Source organism: Haliaeetus albicilla, chromosome 11 (assembly GCF_947461875.1).
Source record: "Haliaeetus albicilla chromosome 11, bHalAlb1.1, whole genome shotgun sequence".
In the NCBI taxonomy this organism is placed as follows: domain Eukaryota; kingdom Metazoa; phylum Chordata; class Aves; order Accipitriformes; family Accipitridae; genus Haliaeetus; species Haliaeetus albicilla.
In genome coordinates, this window is record NC_091493.1 from 42,231,574 (window position 1) to 42,246,197 (window position 14,624).

General features: G+C 69.4%; 3 protein-coding genes across 12 annotated transcripts; all 3 read right to left on the reverse strand.

The window, feature by feature from the left end:
• Positions 1-6: 6 nt before the first annotated feature.
• On the reverse strand, positions 7-5,986 carry ELAVL3 (ELAV like RNA binding protein 3). Of its 5 annotated transcripts, none has more exons than XM_069797340.1 (8): positions 5,620-5,986; positions 4,646-4,711; positions 3,702-3,978; positions 3,084-3,187; positions 2,556-2,709; positions 1,946-2,162; positions 1,682-1,720; positions 7-1,513 (listed from the first exon to the last, which is right to left on the reverse strand). In XM_069797340.1, exons 1-8 carry the CDS (start codon positions 5,626-5,628, stop codon positions 1,189-1,191), a joined length of 1,191 nt encoding a protein of 396 aa, XP_069653441.1. In that variant the 5' UTR covers positions 5,629-5,986; the 3' UTR covers positions 7-1,188. The 5 variants fall into 5 exon arrangements, with proteins under 5 accessions (XP_069653441.1, XP_069653440.1, XP_069653442.1 ...); XM_069797339.1 differs by having other exon boundaries at positions 7-1,534; XM_069797341.1 differs by lacking the exon at positions 4,646-4,711 and having other exon boundaries at positions 7-1,534; positions 3,702-3,981; positions 5,620-5,904.
• Positions 5,987-6,703: 717 nt separating this feature from the next.
• On the reverse strand, positions 6,704-10,816 carry ZNF653 (zinc finger protein 653). 6 transcript variants are annotated; one of them, XM_069797346.1, is made up of 9 exons: positions 10,224-10,732; positions 10,019-10,062; positions 9,530-9,745; positions 8,875-9,279; positions 8,462-8,636; positions 7,767-7,884; positions 7,581-7,668; positions 7,398-7,497; positions 6,704-7,073 (listed from the first exon to the last, which is right to left on the reverse strand). In XM_069797346.1, the coding sequence occupies exons 1-9, from the start codon at positions 10,529-10,531 to the stop codon at positions 6,896-6,898; spliced, it is 1,632 nt and encodes a 543-aa protein (XP_069653447.1). In that variant the 5' UTR covers positions 10,532-10,732; the 3' UTR covers positions 6,704-6,895. The 6 variants fall into 6 exon arrangements, with proteins under 6 accessions (XP_069653447.1, XP_069653445.1, XP_069653446.1 ...); XM_069797344.1 differs by having other exon boundaries at positions 7,581-7,695; positions 10,224-10,725; XM_069797345.1 differs by having other exon boundaries at positions 7,581-7,695; positions 8,875-9,276; positions 10,224-10,723.
• Positions 10,817-10,906: 90 nt separating this feature from the next.
• Positions 10,907-14,519, reverse strand: ECSIT (ECSIT signaling integrator). The gene is made up of 7 exons (XM_069797372.1): positions 13,681-14,519; positions 13,024-13,444; positions 12,649-12,872; positions 12,214-12,268; positions 11,764-11,912; positions 11,313-11,415; positions 10,907-11,239 (listed from the first exon to the last, which is right to left on the reverse strand). The coding sequence occupies exons 1-7, from the start codon at positions 13,741-13,743 to the stop codon at positions 10,926-10,928; spliced, it is 1,329 nt and encodes a 442-aa protein (XP_069653473.1). The 5' UTR covers positions 13,744-14,519; the 3' UTR covers positions 10,907-10,925.
• Between the last annotated feature and the right edge of the window lie 105 nt (positions 14,520-14,624).

Here is a 14,624-nt window from a genome sequence, read left to right on the forward strand (position 1 = left end):
AAATGAGCCGAATCGGGTGCTCTGATGGGGGTCCCTCCCCGGGGCAGCAGCCGGAGCCGGGGCTCGAACCCACGTATCCCAGGCGCCGCTCCGGGTGGTCCGGCCACCGCCAGAGCGCGCCGCCGCAGGCGGGCGCCGCGCCGGAGGCGTGGTCTCCCAGCTGGGGGCGGGGTCAAGCCCCAGGACATCGGGGCGGGGGGGCTTAGCTGTAGGGGCGGGCCCTCACGGAACCCGGGGCGGGACTCCCCGCTTTCCCTCCCCCACGATATTCCCGGGAGCAGCTCGGTCCCGGGGGACCCTGTGGTCTCCACAACCCACCCCAGCCTCGCCCCGGTGGGGGCGGGACACCCTAAGGGGGGGGGGGAGGGAGGATCCCACTTCTCTCCATTTGGGGGTGCATGACCCCCCAGAGGAGGAAACAAAGGGGGGGGGGGGTGTTGGTCTGGCACCTGCCCCAGGGAGTGCTGGGGGTCCCAGGGATCCCCAAGGTACCTGGGCTCGCTGGGGGTCGCCGCGGCTTCCGGGTGCTGGGGGAAGGGGCAGGGGCCCCCACCTGCAGGGTCTCCGCAGTGCCCATGGGGGGGGTCCCCCAACATCTCTGGATGCTGGGGGCTCCCCAGGGTCTTTGGGGTGCCCATGGCACTCCTGGAGACTTGGAGGTGACTCCAGTCAGGTGACTCACCTCAGGTGTCTCCCCATACTCCTTCACAATTCCCAGGGTTTTTGGGGTGCCTGGGGGGGTCCCCAGTGTGCCCTGGGGGTTCTCCAGTCTTTCCAGGTTGGTGGGGCAGGAGAATCTTCAGGGATGCTCCCAGCATCTCCATGCCCCCACAGTGTCCAAGAGCTCTGGGGCACCTGGGGGAGTCCTCAGGGTGTCCATGGTGCCTAGGGGAGAGAGATGGGGTATCCATGGTATCCAGGCTGTCCTTCGGGCATCCCCATGGTGTCCTTGGTGCCCATGGAGGAGGTCCCCAAGGTCTCCAAGTGTCTGGGGGAGTTCTCCATGGTCTCCAGGGCAGGGAGGTCCCCACAGTGTCCTTGGTGCCTGGAGGGTGTCCCCAAGGTCTCCAGGTGTCCAGGGGGGTTCTTCATGGTCTCCAGGGTGTCCTTGGTGCTCATGGGGGTCCCCATGGCCTGGTGGTGCCAGGGGACCCGGTCCCGGGGGCTGGGGGGCCAGCAGGGTGTGGCTCAGGCCTTGTGCTGTTTGCTGGTCTTGAAGGAGACCTGGAGCACACGGTCGCCCAGGCGGTAGCCATTGAGGCTGGCGATGGCCATGGCCGCCTCCTCGTAGTTGGTCATGGTGACGAAGCCGAAGCCCTTGCACTTGTTGGTGGCGAAGTCACGGATAACCTTGACGTTGGTGACAGCACCAAAGGGCCCGAAGAGCTGCCAGAGGACACTCTCATCCGCCTCGGGTGCCAGGTTGTAGACGAAGATGCACCAGCCAGTGCCGGGGGCCCCCAGGCCCACCCCGGCCAGCCCTGGCACCGCCTCGATGGCCAGCGGGGAGAACCTGGGCAGCAGTGACAGCGGGCTGGCCTGGGGTCAGGGTGCCTGGACACTGGGTTCACCCCCAGGACACATGGGTCCCCTCCTGCCAGGGTCCCCAGCATGTGCATGGGGCTGAGGGTGCAGAGCTGGGCTGGGGGGGGGTCTGGGGCGGGGGGGGGGGGGCTGTTACCTCTTCACGCCGTAGGCCACGTTCAGCAAATTGTCGAGCCTGGAGGGGACAAGAGGCTGTTAAGGGGGGCACAGGGTTGTGCCCATGTAGGTGTGTCTCTGCCATGGGGGTGTCCCTTGCCCTGTGGTGACCCCATCCCCTGGGGAGCATTTGTATTGTGATGGGGATGTCCCCACACCCTGTGGTGGCCCCATCTCCTGGGGGGGGTGCCCCCATTCCCAGGGATGCCCCACTCCCCCAGGGTCCCCAGTATGTTGGGCTCACCGGAAGCGCTGGGGAGGGTGGTGCAGGGCACCGTAGCGGCGGGCACTGGGGCAGAGGCTGAGCAGGGCCCCCCCTGACTTCTGGCCCGGGCTGTTGGCGAACTTGACGGTGATGGGCTCAGCAGCGCCCAGTGGTTTCTGCCCATGCAGGCCCCGCACAGCCTCCTCTGCCTCCACGCGCTTGTCGAAGCGGATGAAGCCCACCCCCCGTGAGACACCTGTGCACAGAATGTCCAGGGTACAGAGCCCTGAGACTGCTGCACAGCCACGGGACCCAGGCATCCAGGGAATCCCCCCCACAGACCCACCCACAGGACCCAGATGTCCAGGGAATCCCCCCCCACGTGACCCAGGTGTCCGGGGAATCCCCCCCACAGGACCCAGGTGTCCGGGGAATCCCCCCCAAAGGACCCAGGTGTCTGGGGAATCCCCCCCACAGACCCACCCACAGGACCTAGGTGTCCAAGGAATCCCCCCAAGCACCCTACTGCCCACCCCACAGGACCCAGGCATCCAGGAAATGTTCACCCACTCCATAGACCCTAGTGGGAACCCAGGCGTCTGGGTGGGTGGCCCCCCCTTCCCCAGGGGACCCAGGCACCCAAGCACACCTGTGACCTGGTCAACAAGGATGCGGGAGGTGATGATGCGGCCATACTGGGAGAAGAGCTGCTCCATCTCCTTCTGCCCCATGGCCTTGGGGAGGCCGCTCACGTAGAGGTTGGCATCACGGATGGAGGCCGAGCTGGGCCGAGCATAGGACACCTGGTGGGGGGGGGGGGTCAGCCCTGGGGACCAAGGTGTCCGAGTGCCAGGGCTGCCTCCCACCCATGGCCCACCCCCCCACCAGGACCAAGGCATCTTCCCACCCTCACCCCCCGCCAAGGACATCTCTAGTGTCCACCCTCCCCAGGGGACCCCCTGGTCCCCACCCCCCCAGAGGGACCCCAGCATCTGCCTGCTCTGAGGGACCCCAGCATCTATCCCCTGTCCCTGAGGGAACCCCTGATGCCCAACCCCGCCTCCAGGGACCCCAGTGTCCGCCTGCTCCAAAGGACCCCAGCATCCACCCCACCCCACCCCCTGAGGCACCCCTGGTGCCCACCCCCCCCCCCCCGAGGGACCCCAGCATCTGGCACCTTGATGGTCTTGGTCTGCAGCTTGAGGCCGTTGAGGGTGCTGATGGCCTTGTCGGCGTCACCCGCCTCAACGTAGTTGACAAAGCCATAGCCCAGGCTCTGCCCTGGGGCACAGGGTCAGCACTGACAGTGGCCCCAGCACCAGGGCCAGTCATGCCATCCCCAGTCCCCATCCCCTCCCCACCCCTGTCCCCAAGACCCATTTCCATCCCATCTTCATCTCTGTCCCTGTGGGTCCCCATCCCACATGTCCCCATGTCTCTGTACCAGGGATCCTGTGGTCGAGCTTGCAGGACCTGATGTCCCTAGAGAGGTTCCTGAAGCTGTTCCTGTCCCCAGGATTCCATCCACAAGCCCATCCCTGTCCTGGTCCCCATGTCCTATCTGCCTGTGTCCCATCTCCCCATGCCCCCATATCCTATCTGCCTCCGTCCAGTCTCCCCATGTCCTGCCTCCCTATGTCCAGTCTCCCCACATCCCACATCCCCGTGTCCCAACTCCCGACCCCATCTCCCCATGTCCCATATGCTCCTGTCCCTGTGCCCCACCTCCCCGTGTCCTGTCTGTCTCCATGTCCCATCTGCCCATGTCCCATGTCCTGTCTCCCCTGTCCCGTACCGGTGACCTTGTCGCGGACAAGCTTGCAGGACTCAATGTCTCCGAGGCTGCCAAAGAGGCTCCGCAGCTCCTCCTGGCTCATGCTTTGGGGCAGGTAGTTGACGATCAGGTTAGTTTTGCTGTCATCGGCCATGGGGGGCCCTGGGGGGGCCCCATTGGGCAGCGCTGCCGCCACTCCTGGCCCTGGCACCGCCACCACCGGCACGGCCACGGGGACAGGGCCACAGCCCGATGGCCCTGGGGTGCTGGGAGCCTGGGCCTCCACCGTGCTCAGGATCTGCTGAGGGGACGGATGGGTGTCACCATCATGGGGACAGCGGAGGGACAGGGACACTGGGGTCACAGGGACAGGGAGACAGGCACAGGGAACCCCAGGTGATGGGGTCATGGAGTCATCACTGAGGTGAAGCAGGGATGGAGCCATGGGGGGGCACAGCTATGGGGATGGTGGGACATGGCAGTGGGGATGAGGACAGCGGGAGGGGGGAACAGGGACAACTCAGGTGGGGACATGGGGACAGAGGACTCTTCGGGGCCCAGATGCCTGGGTCCCACAGACTGCCCCTCCTACGCAGCAGGGCAGGAGGGGACCCAGGCATCCGCGCTCCCACAGCACCCCACCACGCCAAGACGGGGGGGGACGACGGGGGGAGACCTCAGGCATCCGGTGTGCCCCTCCCCCCGGGGGATAATCCCCCATTGTGCAGCGAAGCCCCCGCCCCTCCCCCCCACGCACAATAGCAGGGGACAATGGGCCTTTGTCACCGGGAGACGGGACACCCGGGGCCGCCAGCCACGGCCGCAGGACCTGGGCATCCGGGCGCTGCCCGCATCCCCCCGGCGGGATGGGGACCCGGCGTCAGGGCCCGCCGGGAGCTGACCAGGCGCTGAAACGGAGCGGAGGGGCCGGACGCCTGGGTCCTTCGCGGGGGGGGGCACTGTACCTTTAAGGGCTGGGGGCCCCGAGGGGGGCTGGGGCGCCCGGCACGAGCGAGAGGGTATCTGTCCGTCTGTCCGCCCGCGGGGCAGCGACAGCCCCGAAATTGGCCGGTGGGAAAAGTGAAAGCGGAAAAGCCGAAAATCACCAAATCGGATTGAGAAAATGGGATTTACGGGCGATGCAGGCGGACACACACACACACGCGCGCGCGGACACACAGCCAAGGCAGCAACACACGCCTCTGCCGCGCACACCCGCGCTGCACGGGGACCGGACTGCGCGTGTCCGCGTGTTGTGTGTGCGCACACATCTCCTCCCCACACACGCATCCCTGCGCCCACACGCCAAGGTGGAGACGTGTGCGCGCACCACAGCACATGTGTGTGCATCTGTGTGCGGGCCCCTCTACGCAGTGCACACGCATGTGCGTGCGGCAGGGGCTCTACACGGCTCTGGTGCCAAACGGAGGACTGAGAGGAGAGCAGGGGACGGCTGGGTCCCCACCCCGCCCTTGCACACACGTGTCCCACACGAGCACACAGGACACACCCGTGTCCCAGCATAGCAGATGCACGGGGCATGGAGGGTGTGGCGGCCCATGTGGCAACACACGCATGCCCCCATTGCACATACATGTGTGTGCCCCCAACATGTGATGCACACGCATGTGCATGCAGCTCTCACGGCACTCCTGTCCCCGCCCAAGCGTGTCACACGCTTAGAGAGCCATCGCATGGGGGGGACATGAAGAGACGATGGGGTCACGGGGGGGGCGGGAATAGTGGGGGGCTGGAGGAGGGGGGGACAGGGGAGTAGGGGGACATCGGGGGTGAGGGGACATGGAGAGCAGGGGGTGTTGGATGCCGGGGAGCTGGGGCCACGGGATGGGGCTTTCAGGAGATGGAGAACGCTGGGGGTGCCGGCCGCGCCCCCCCGACGACACCCCCAACCCCCGCGGCCCCTCCCCCCCACTCCTACCGTCACCATCGTCGCGGTGCCGTGGCCGCGGGGGCTGCTCGGGGGGGCCCCCGCACGGCCCAGCGGGCTCGGGGGGCTGCGGGGGGCCCCGAGGCGGGGGGACTCCGGGGGTCTCGGTCGCGGCGTCGGGCGCTGCGAGCGGCGGCCCCGTCGGTCCTTTAAACGTCCTTGGGCGGCCGCGGGGCGGGGCCCCCCCAAACCGCCGCGGTGGGCGCGGCCCGGCCCCCCCCGCTCCGCGATAGCTCCGTCCGCCCCCCCGCCCGCAGGTGGGTCGGTCCGGCCCCCCTGACACCCCAAAATGGACCGGCCCCCCGCGGCCCGCTCCGGCCCCCCCGGCGAAGCCCATTGGCTGCCGAGCGGGCGGGGCCCCCCCGAGCGGGCGGGCCCCCCCCCAACGCCCCCCGAGACCCCCTACAGTCACCGCCTATAGGCCCCCCCCGACCCCGCCCACGTGACCCGGGGAGGAGGAGGGGGGGGGAATGAAGGAGGAAGTGGCGGGGGGGGAGGGGGGGGAAGAGGAGGAGGAAGGACAGGGGGAGGCGCAACGAAGACACCGCAGCGACACCGCCGGACCCGGGGGGAACCCAGGCGTCGGGGCAGGGCGGAGCCGCCGCCGGTTCAGCACCGGGGACAGCTCCGGGGCGGGGCTTTGGGTCGCGACCCCTCCCAGTTCGCCCCAGACACCAACTGGGGAGGTACCGTTCTGCGAAGGCCGCGACCCCCAGAGCTGGGGGGAGGCCAGGTGTGTGCCCCCCCCATACGGGGCCCTAGATGGCCCTGCTCCTCCCCAAGCCACCATTGCCCCCCAGCTCCCCCCATCCCCCCCTGTCTCACCCTGGGGCTCCCAGGCAGAGAGCAGGAGGCAACAAGTAAAAGCCAGCAATTTAATGGAACTGTGGGGGGTTTGGGGGCCCTGGGGGGATCGCCCCCCCCCCCCCCCCAAGACAAAACCAGGCTCCGCACTACTCCCCCTCCCCCCTAAGACCCAGCTGCCCCGCGGGAGGGGGGGGATGACAACCGAGAGTCAGGAAATAAATAAAGAGTGACTGGGGGGCCCAGGGCAATGGGGGAGATCCTGGGGGTGTCAGGGTGCCCCAGCGCTGAGGGGGGTGGCTCCAGGGCAGCTCGGTCAGCCCAGGGGGATGAGGGACTCCACCAAGCGCATGGAGCTTAGGGTGCCTCATGGAGGGGGCAGGACCCCCAGAGGGTACTTCCTCATCTCCACGTGCCCCCATGGAAGTCAGGGCGACCCCACGGGCAGGGAGGGGAAGGGCCCCTAGGTGCCGCGGGGCTCAGGGTGGCTCTTGAGCGCGTGGAACTTGAGGCCCTCGGGGCGCTCGAAGCACCTCCCGCAGCGCTCGCAGGGGAAGGGGCGCAGCCCTGGCCCCCCGTGACGCCTCATGTGCCATGTCAGGGAGGCACGTTGGCGGCAGCGGTACCCGCAGACCTCGCACCTGGGGGGGGCAAGGGAGGGGTGAGGGGTACCCGCAGACCTCACACCTTGGGGGGTGGGCAAGGGAGAGCTGAGGGGTACCCGCAGACCTCGCACCTTGGGGGCTGGGCAAGGGAGGGCTGAGGGGTACCCACAGACCTCGCACCTTGGGGCAGAGGGGTGGACACGACAGAATGGGGAGGGGGGGTTCCCTCCCCATGTCTCTCACTCAATGCAGCGGTGACCCTACCTTATCACTAACACACAGGTACGGGTTTCCCCCATGCACCCCCTCAACGCTGCCCACAGGGGATCTCGCCAGTGCCTCCCCCGGCTCGACACTCACTGCAGGGGGGTCTCCCCGGTGTGCGTCCGCCTGTGCACCTCCAGGTGGTTCTTGCGCTTGAAGGATTTCCCACAGGTCTCGCAAGTGAACTCCCGCACACCTGGGTAGGGGGATGTGGGGGGACGTTGGGGGGGACGCAGGAGGGACACAGGGGGAAACACTGGGAGGACACTGGAGGCTCACCAGAGTGGATGACCATGTGCCGGCGCAGGTGGTTGGCCAGATAAAACCTCTTCCCGCAGCCAGGCTGGGGGCACTGCTGGGTCCGGCCCTTGCGGTGCACCAAGTTGACGTGATTCTGGAGGTCGGAGAGGTGAGGGAGGCCCCAGGGCCCCAGGAGGGCACAGGGGGGCCCCAGGGGAGCCATACCTGGAAGCTGCTGAGCGCAACGTAGACCTGCCCGCAGCCCGCATAAGGGCAGGCGATTGGCTCTGGGAGCTCCTCGGGGTCAGGGTGGGGAGCGCGGCCCCGCCTGCTCCGCCGCCGCCTGCGCAGGGAGAAGCGACATCACAGCCAGGGGTGAGCCCCCCCTCCCCAGAGGCCACAGCACAGAGGGCCCCAGGCATTCGGGGCCCTTGTCCAACACACCTTGGCATGTTTGAGAACTTCTAAATCCCAAATAGCTGCTTGGCCCTGGGAGTACCCCAAAAAAAGGCCCCCACAGCACCTGGACACTGTCCCAAGCCACTGCCCCCCAGAAAAGCCCCTCACCCCTCAAAAGGCCCCCAGAGCCTCACCCCTTGTCCCCAAGGACCCCTCCATAACCCTAAGGTCTCCTGCAACCCTAAAAAAAACCCAACCCCTGCAGCACACTCCATCGCTAAACCTTTTGTAACTCCCACAGACCCTTCCCAGCCTGACTCCCTCTTCATGCCCCCAAACACTTAGCAAAACTCACAGTGATCCCCAAAGACACCACCCGCCCCCCCCAATACCTCGCACTTCCCCCGAACCCCCAGGGACACCCCAAACCTCATCACCCCTCCCAAGCCCTGAGCCTCCCCAGCCTGACCACCCTTGGGCCCCTGGCTACCCAAGTGACCCCCAAACCCCATGCCCTTGACCTCTCAGGCTCTTTGGGGATCTCGTAGATGATGGCCGATACGTCACCACCGTCAGGGTCCTCAGCCAGGGGGGGTGGGGGGGGCTCCCGAGGGGGCTCCGGAGGGGGCTGTGGGGGGGGCTCGGCGGCAGGGAGGGGCACCTCCTCCTGCTTCAGCCCCAGCACCTCGTCCTCCTCTACCATCAGCATGGCAAGTGAGGCACTGCTGCCCCCCTGGCCCCCCAGCACCTGATCCCCCCCAGCACCCTCATCTCCTTGATTCCTGACCCCAATCCCTCCTGGCCCCCCCAGCACTCCAATCGCCCCGACCCCTAACCTTTATCCCCCTGACCCCCCCAGCACCCCAATCCCCCCAACACCTGAGGTCCCAGCACCCCAATCCCTCTCATCCCCATGACCCCTGCTCCTCCATACCTGTCTTAGGGAGATGGGAGTCCAGGGGGGGTGGGGGGAAGGCCCCCCCACTCTCCAGCGGAGCACAGGGCACCTCGTCCCCCCCCACATCCAGCTGCAGCCCCCCCAGCGCTTCATAGCCAGGGCTGGCCAGGATGAGGAGGGGGGGCCCCTGCAGCAGGGTGGGGGGCCCCCCGTCGGCCAGTGCCCCCCGCCCTGCGCCCAGCCGCAGAGGCAGCGGCAGTGGCACACAGACCACAGCCTCCAGTGCAGCCCCCCGCCCCTCTGCAATGCCCTCAGGGGGGCCTGGACCTGCAGGGGGGGCCACTGCTACCCCCCCTGGTGCTGACGGGGCACCCCCTGGCGTCGCCTCCGAGCCTGAGCTGCAGCCCCCTGAGGAGCAGGAAGAGCTGCCAGGAGCTCCTGCTGTAGGAGAGAAAAGATCAAGGGGAGCCCCCAGAAGAATCCACCCTGAGCCGCAAAGGAGAGCACCCACCCCCCAAAGAATACCCCCCCAGGCCCCAAAGGAGGCCCCTGGGCCCCCCACCCACAAGCCAGGCCCCCAAAAGGTGCAGTCAGGTCCCGCAAACCACCCCTGGGCCCCACCCCTGCATCCCCCCTATGCAGCTGAGCACCCCCAGCCCCCTCCCCAGTAGACCGCACCCCCCCGGCCCACCGTCATCACTGTCCCCGTCGGAGTCGCTGAGGGGCCGCAAAGGCGAGTGCAGGTCCTGGAAGTAGCGATGCCCGCGCTCGCACTGCCAGACGGCCGTGGTGTAGAGCCCCACCGAGGGGTCCAGCTCCGCCAGCCGCGGCTCGTAGGGGCAGCGCTGCCGGTGGTCCTCATACCAGATCACCGCATGCCGCAGGCAGTTCACGTTGCGCCGCCGCCCTGGGGGAGGGCTGCTGGCAGCCTGGCACCCCCCACCTGACCCCACCACACCCCCGGCCACCCCAGCCCCTGCCCTCCTCACCCCACGCCCCCACACCTCCAGCCCTATTCCCCATCACCCCCCAGGTCCTGCCTCCACCCCTGGCAGCCCCAGGCCTCCCAGCCCCTGGCCGAGTCCCCCCCAGCACCCCCTGGCGCGGGGTGCCCCCACTTACGCCCTGGCCCCCACCAGCAAGGGCAGCACCCGCCCACCCACCCACCCCCAGCACTCACTTTTCTTCCGTTTCGGCTTTTTGGGGATCTGCTCCCAGGGCTTCCTGTGGAGAGAGGGCGGTAGTCTGGGGACAAACGGGCGCCCCGCAGCGGGGGGTCGCCCCCCGAGAGCTGCGGGAGGAGAAGGGGCCTCCCAGTTCCCCTGAGCCCCCATTCCCCACCGGCCCCTCCAAGCCCCCCCCCCCGGCTCTTCAGCCCCGCTCACCCGCGCCGCCCGGCACGCTGCCCCCGCTCCAGCCCCAGCAGGTAGGCCGCCAGCTTGGCATCGCTCCAGCCGCTGCGGCGGCGCAGGTCAACCCAGGGCCCGTGCGCCTCGCCCAGGTACACCCGCCGCACGTCGTACTTCTTCCGCGACTCCAGCCGCCGCCGCGCCCGGTCCGACTCCGTCAGCCGCGGCCGCCCCCGCGCCTTCCGCCCGCCGCCCGGCTCTGCCGCGGGGCCTCGCCCGGGGCCGCCGCCGGTACCGGGGCCGCCGCTGTCCCCCGCGCCCGGGCCTCGCTCCACCGCGCTCATGCCGGGCCAGTCGCCCCGCGCCGCGGCGCGCTGCCGATGACGCCAGCGCCACTTCCGCTTCCGGCCTCCGCTCGCGCCGTTTTTCACGCAGGAAGGCGCGGCGCCCCGCGGCGCGCACGCGCAGAGGGAGGCGCCAGCCGGACAAAGGGGCGCTCTGTGCGGCGCCGGCACACAGCACGCATGCGCGCGCGCTTCCGCCAGCCTCTGCCCCGACGGCGTCTGAGCGACCAGTGCGCCTGCGCGCAGTCCTGCCCGCACCCGACCGACGCCGCTCTCTATGGGGCCCGTTCCCCCGCGTACCCGCGTCCGTCGCCCCCCGCCCCGCGTGCCCCAGGGCACTGTCCCCCCCAGGACCCCCGACACAAGACACCCCTCTCCGTCGGCAATACGTCCTTTATTCCCCCGGGGCTGCGGGGGGAGCACCCGGCCCCCCACCGCTCCTGGTATCACCACTGGTGCTGTGCCCGTGCCCCCGTGGCGGGTCGGGGGGCCCCAGCACCACGGGTCGGGCAGGCGCTGCCTCCAGACGGGGCACAGGGTGACCTCCCGGGGCACCAGCTGTGGTGGGTTCCCCATCCCCCAGGCGGAAGACGACCGGGGTGCGCCCCAGGACGGGGTTCACCTCCTGCAGCCCTGCAATCCACTTGCCCAGCGTGTGCCGGTCGCCTGCCCCCACCATGCACATTGCAAAGACAGGGCCCTCCTCCACTGCGGGGGACATCTGGTCAAGAGGACAGGGAGGGTACCGGGGTCCCTCCTCGCCCCTGTCCCCCCACCTTACCCTCCTCCACATCGAAGTCGTCGTCGTCCCAGGGGCCGCGCTCCAGGTCCAGGTCAAGGTGCAGGGGGTAGTACAGGCTGCGCTCTGGGTCTGGGGGGTCCTCCTGGTTGGGGCAGGGCGTCTCCTCCTACCCGTACTGGGCCAGGGGTCCCCTCCTGTCTTGAGCCAGGGAGTTTCCTCCCTCCCTCCCCTCCTCTCCTGGGCCATGGGGGTCCCATCCCCTCCTGTCCTGAGCCAGGGAGTTTCCTCCCTCCCTCCCCTCCTCTCCTGGGCCATGGGGGTCCCATCCCCTCCTGTCCTGGGCCAGGGGAAACCCTCTGTGGCCATGGGTAGCCCATCCCACCCCTTCCAGGGTCATGGGGGCCCCCTCCCTTTTCATCTCGTCCCAAGCAATAGATTTTGTCCAGTCCCCTCCCATACCCTCCCGAGCCCCAGGGTCCATCGGGCTCACCCGCAGGTGGGGGGGCAGGGGGTCCCCCCGCAACACGTAGTAGCTCAGGCGGGTGCTGCGCAGCCAGAGGGGGAACGGCCCCTCCACGAAGACGGGCCGTGCCGGACCATGCTGGGACAGCAGCTCCTGCTGGTCCGGGCTCTGGGCACCTGCGGGTGCAGGAGGAGCTGGGGACCCCGTGCCGGCACTGAGTACCCCATACCGCCACACAAGAGACCACAGCACTGGGGATGCCACACCCAACACCAAGGGGCTGCCTCTACATCAGGCTCCCCCAAATGCCTGGGTCCCTCGCACATGCCAAGGTCCCCAACCCCACACACTGGGTCCCCCCGCATGCCGGCATTTCCCCAAACACAAGGGTCCCCGCCCCAGACACCTGCCCCCCTCTCCAAGATGCCCACATGGCTCCCCTGACACCCAGGTCCCTCTGGGTCCTCCAGCGCTCACCGACGATGTAGGGCTGGATGGAGCCCTCGTCGTCCCCCTCATCCGGCACTGGCCGCTGTGAGAGGGAGACAGTTGTCACCAGCCGCCACTTAATGACCCAGGGACATCGAGGCCTCGCTGGGGCACTGGGACCCCAAGGGGGGGGTCCTGCCAGCCACATCTGTCCGGACACAGTGACAGATGGGCCCCCTCTGCCTCCCCAACCTCATGTCTCCTGCCCCAGCTCTGCACCCCTGTGTCCCACCCAGCTGACAGTGAGGCAGGTTCCCTGTCCCCCTCCTCCCAACCACATCCCACCTGACAGTAACATTGGTCCTCTGCCCCCTGTCCGCCCACCCCCATGTCCCCACATCCCCCCGTGTCCCCATCCCCACATCCCCTGTCCTCACATCCCCTGGTGCGTCTCCCATCCCCACATCTGTCCCCATGTCCCACCTGGTAGACAGTGACGTGGGCATCGGGATCGTTGGCGATACGGCGCAGGCCCAGGTGGGCGGTGGCCAGGCCAGAGGGGGGCAGGCTGGGGGGCAGGGGGTGGGGGTCCACATGGCGCAGCCTTGGCAGCCAGTACAGCATCCGCTGACACTTGCGCACAGGGCGGCTGTGGGGCCCGAAGACCCCCAGGAGCAGAAACCGTGTCTCCGCATCCGGTATCACGCCTGCACAGGGACCCGGGTGTCCGGGTGGGCATGAGGACCCAGGTACCCATGCCCCCTCCCCAAGGCATCAGGTGCCTCCTCCTCCGGGGACCCAGGCCCCCAGGCCCCCTCCCCAAGGAATAAGGTACCCCCTCCCCCTGCCTGCACCCACCGTATCGCTCCATCTGCTCCAGGATCTGGAGGCCGCATTCCTGCTGTCGGGGGAAGGGAGCCAGCAGGCGCTGGAAGGGCCCGCGGGGCACCCAGACCCCCCGGGGCAGCAGGCGCAGCAGGTGGTGGTAGGCCTCCCGGTCCCGCGCCACCCCCAGCGCCGGCATCGCTGCCAGTGCCGCTGCCACCAGCTCCAGCCGCCCCACGCGCCGCCCTGGTGCCTGCTCCAGCGCTGCCAGCGCCGCCGCAAAGGCTGCAGGGCCCTGGCCCTTGCCCTGTGCCCCGCGGGGGGGTCCTCGCCGCACCGGGGCCCCCGAGGCCTTCTGCGAGGCATCCCCTGAGGCATCCCCCGAAGCGTCCCCCGAGGCCTGCCCTGCCGGGTCCCCCTCCGGACGGCTGTGCTGGCACACGCTCCGAGCAACCTGGCAGGGAGGAAGGGGTCAAGGCTGGGGAGGGCCGGGGGGGCCGGGGCTCCCCGTGCTGCCGCCTGGCTGAGGCACCCCCCCGTGTCCCCCCATCATCTCCCATTGTGTCCCCTCCATCTCCCGTTGTGTCCACTGTCCCACCCCCTTGCCCCGGCCCCCCCATCCCCACGCCCCCCCGTGTCCCCTCGTGTCCCCCCATCTCCTGCTGCCTCCTCCCAGCCCCCCCCCCGCACCTGCGGAGCTCCCCAGCCCCCCCAGAGCCCCCGGGGCAGCACGCGGGCCCAGGGCAGCCTCATGGCGCCGCAGGCTCAGCGCGGGGGCGGGGCGGGCGGGACAGAGGTCAGAAGTCACGGCCGGACACCGGGACCCTCCCCCGTAGTCGCGCCGCCGGGCGCCGCCATGTGCCGCCGACCCCGCCGGCCAGCGCTTCCGGGTCGTGAGGCGGGGCCTGCGGCAGAGCCAATCCCCGTGCGCCCCTCGCCTGGGGGCGGGGCCCGGGAGGTTGTTGGCAGGGGGCGGGGCTCGAAGGGGTTCCCCATGACGTCAGAGCGGGCCCCACGGATGAGTTCAGAGCCGGGGTTACACAATGATGTCAGAGCCGGGCACAGCGGTGGCCCTAGGCACAGCTGGGTGCAGTCAGAGCCTCGGGCTTGCGGTGATGTCACACGGGGCAGGGTGACGTCAGAGCTGCAACGGCTGCTATAAATGGAAACGGCAGCTCCGGCCGGGCGGGGGTGGTCCCGGACGCCTGCGTCCCCCGCATCGACCCAGAGCTGCCCCTTCCGAGGGCGCGTGACAGAGACCCCCCCCCCCCGAGCCGGCTCCCCGCGGGGCGGCGGGGCCCGGACGCCTGGGTCCCCCGGCCGCAGTGCCGGCGGGGGGGGGGCGCATTCCCCGTCCGTGACGAACCGTCCCTCCCCCGGGGCCGGCGGAGTCCGATCCGCTGACGGCACCGGGAGGACCGAGGCGTCCGGACCGCCCCGCCCCCACCGCTCCCCCCGAGACTGGGGGGCCCAGGCGGGAGGGGGGGGGAGAGAGGGACGGACAGGGGGACAGGAGTAGGGACAGAGGGACAAGAGGGTCGGGCGGGGGGGGGTAGGGGGATGGAGGGATGGACAGAGGGACCGGAGGGACCGATGGACGGGGGAGGCGGGGAAAGGGCGGGGGATGGGGGAGG

What these genes read in the sequence shown, in the direction of transcription:
- ELAVL3 (XM_069797339.1), bottom strand. An exon ending in TGCAGACCAAGACCATCAAG is followed by an intron (nt 2,710 to 3,083) that starts GTGCCAGATGCT and finishes CCCCCCCACCAG; the next exon opens with GTGTCCTATGCTCGGCCCAG. An exon ending in CCTTGTTGACCAGGTCACAG is followed by an intron (nt 2,163 to 2,555) that starts GTGTGCTTGGGT and finishes TTCTGTGCACAG; the next exon opens with GTGTCTCACGGGGGGTGGGC.
- ZNF653 (XM_069797344.1), bottom strand. Translation starts at nt 10,531, where the DNA reads ATGAGCGCGGTGGAGCGAGGCCCGGGCGCGGGGGACAGCGGCGGCCCC. An exon ending in CGACGGGGACAGTGATGACG is followed by an intron (nt 9,280 to 9,529) that starts GTGGGCCGGGGG and finishes TCTCTCCTACAG; the next exon opens with CAGGAGCTCCTGGCAGCTCT. An exon ending in CTCCCATCTCCCTAAGACAG is followed by an intron (nt 8,637 to 8,874) that starts GTATGGAGGAGC and finishes TGCTGATGGTAG; the next exon opens with AGGAGGACGAGGTGCTGGGG.
- ECSIT (XM_069797372.1), bottom strand. Translation starts at nt 13,743, where the DNA reads ATGAGGCTGCCCTGGGCCCGCGTGCTGCCCCGGGGGCTCTGGGGGGGC. An exon ending in CATCCAGCCCTACATCGTCG is followed by an intron (nt 11,913 to 12,213) that starts GTGAGCGCTGGA and finishes CTGCACCCGCAG; the next exon opens with GTGCCCAGAGCCCGGACCAG. An exon ending in CGACTTCGATGTGGAGGAGG is followed by an intron (nt 11,240 to 11,312) that starts GTAAGGTGGGGG and finishes TGTCCCCCGCAG; the next exon opens with TGGAGGAGGGCCCTGTCTTT.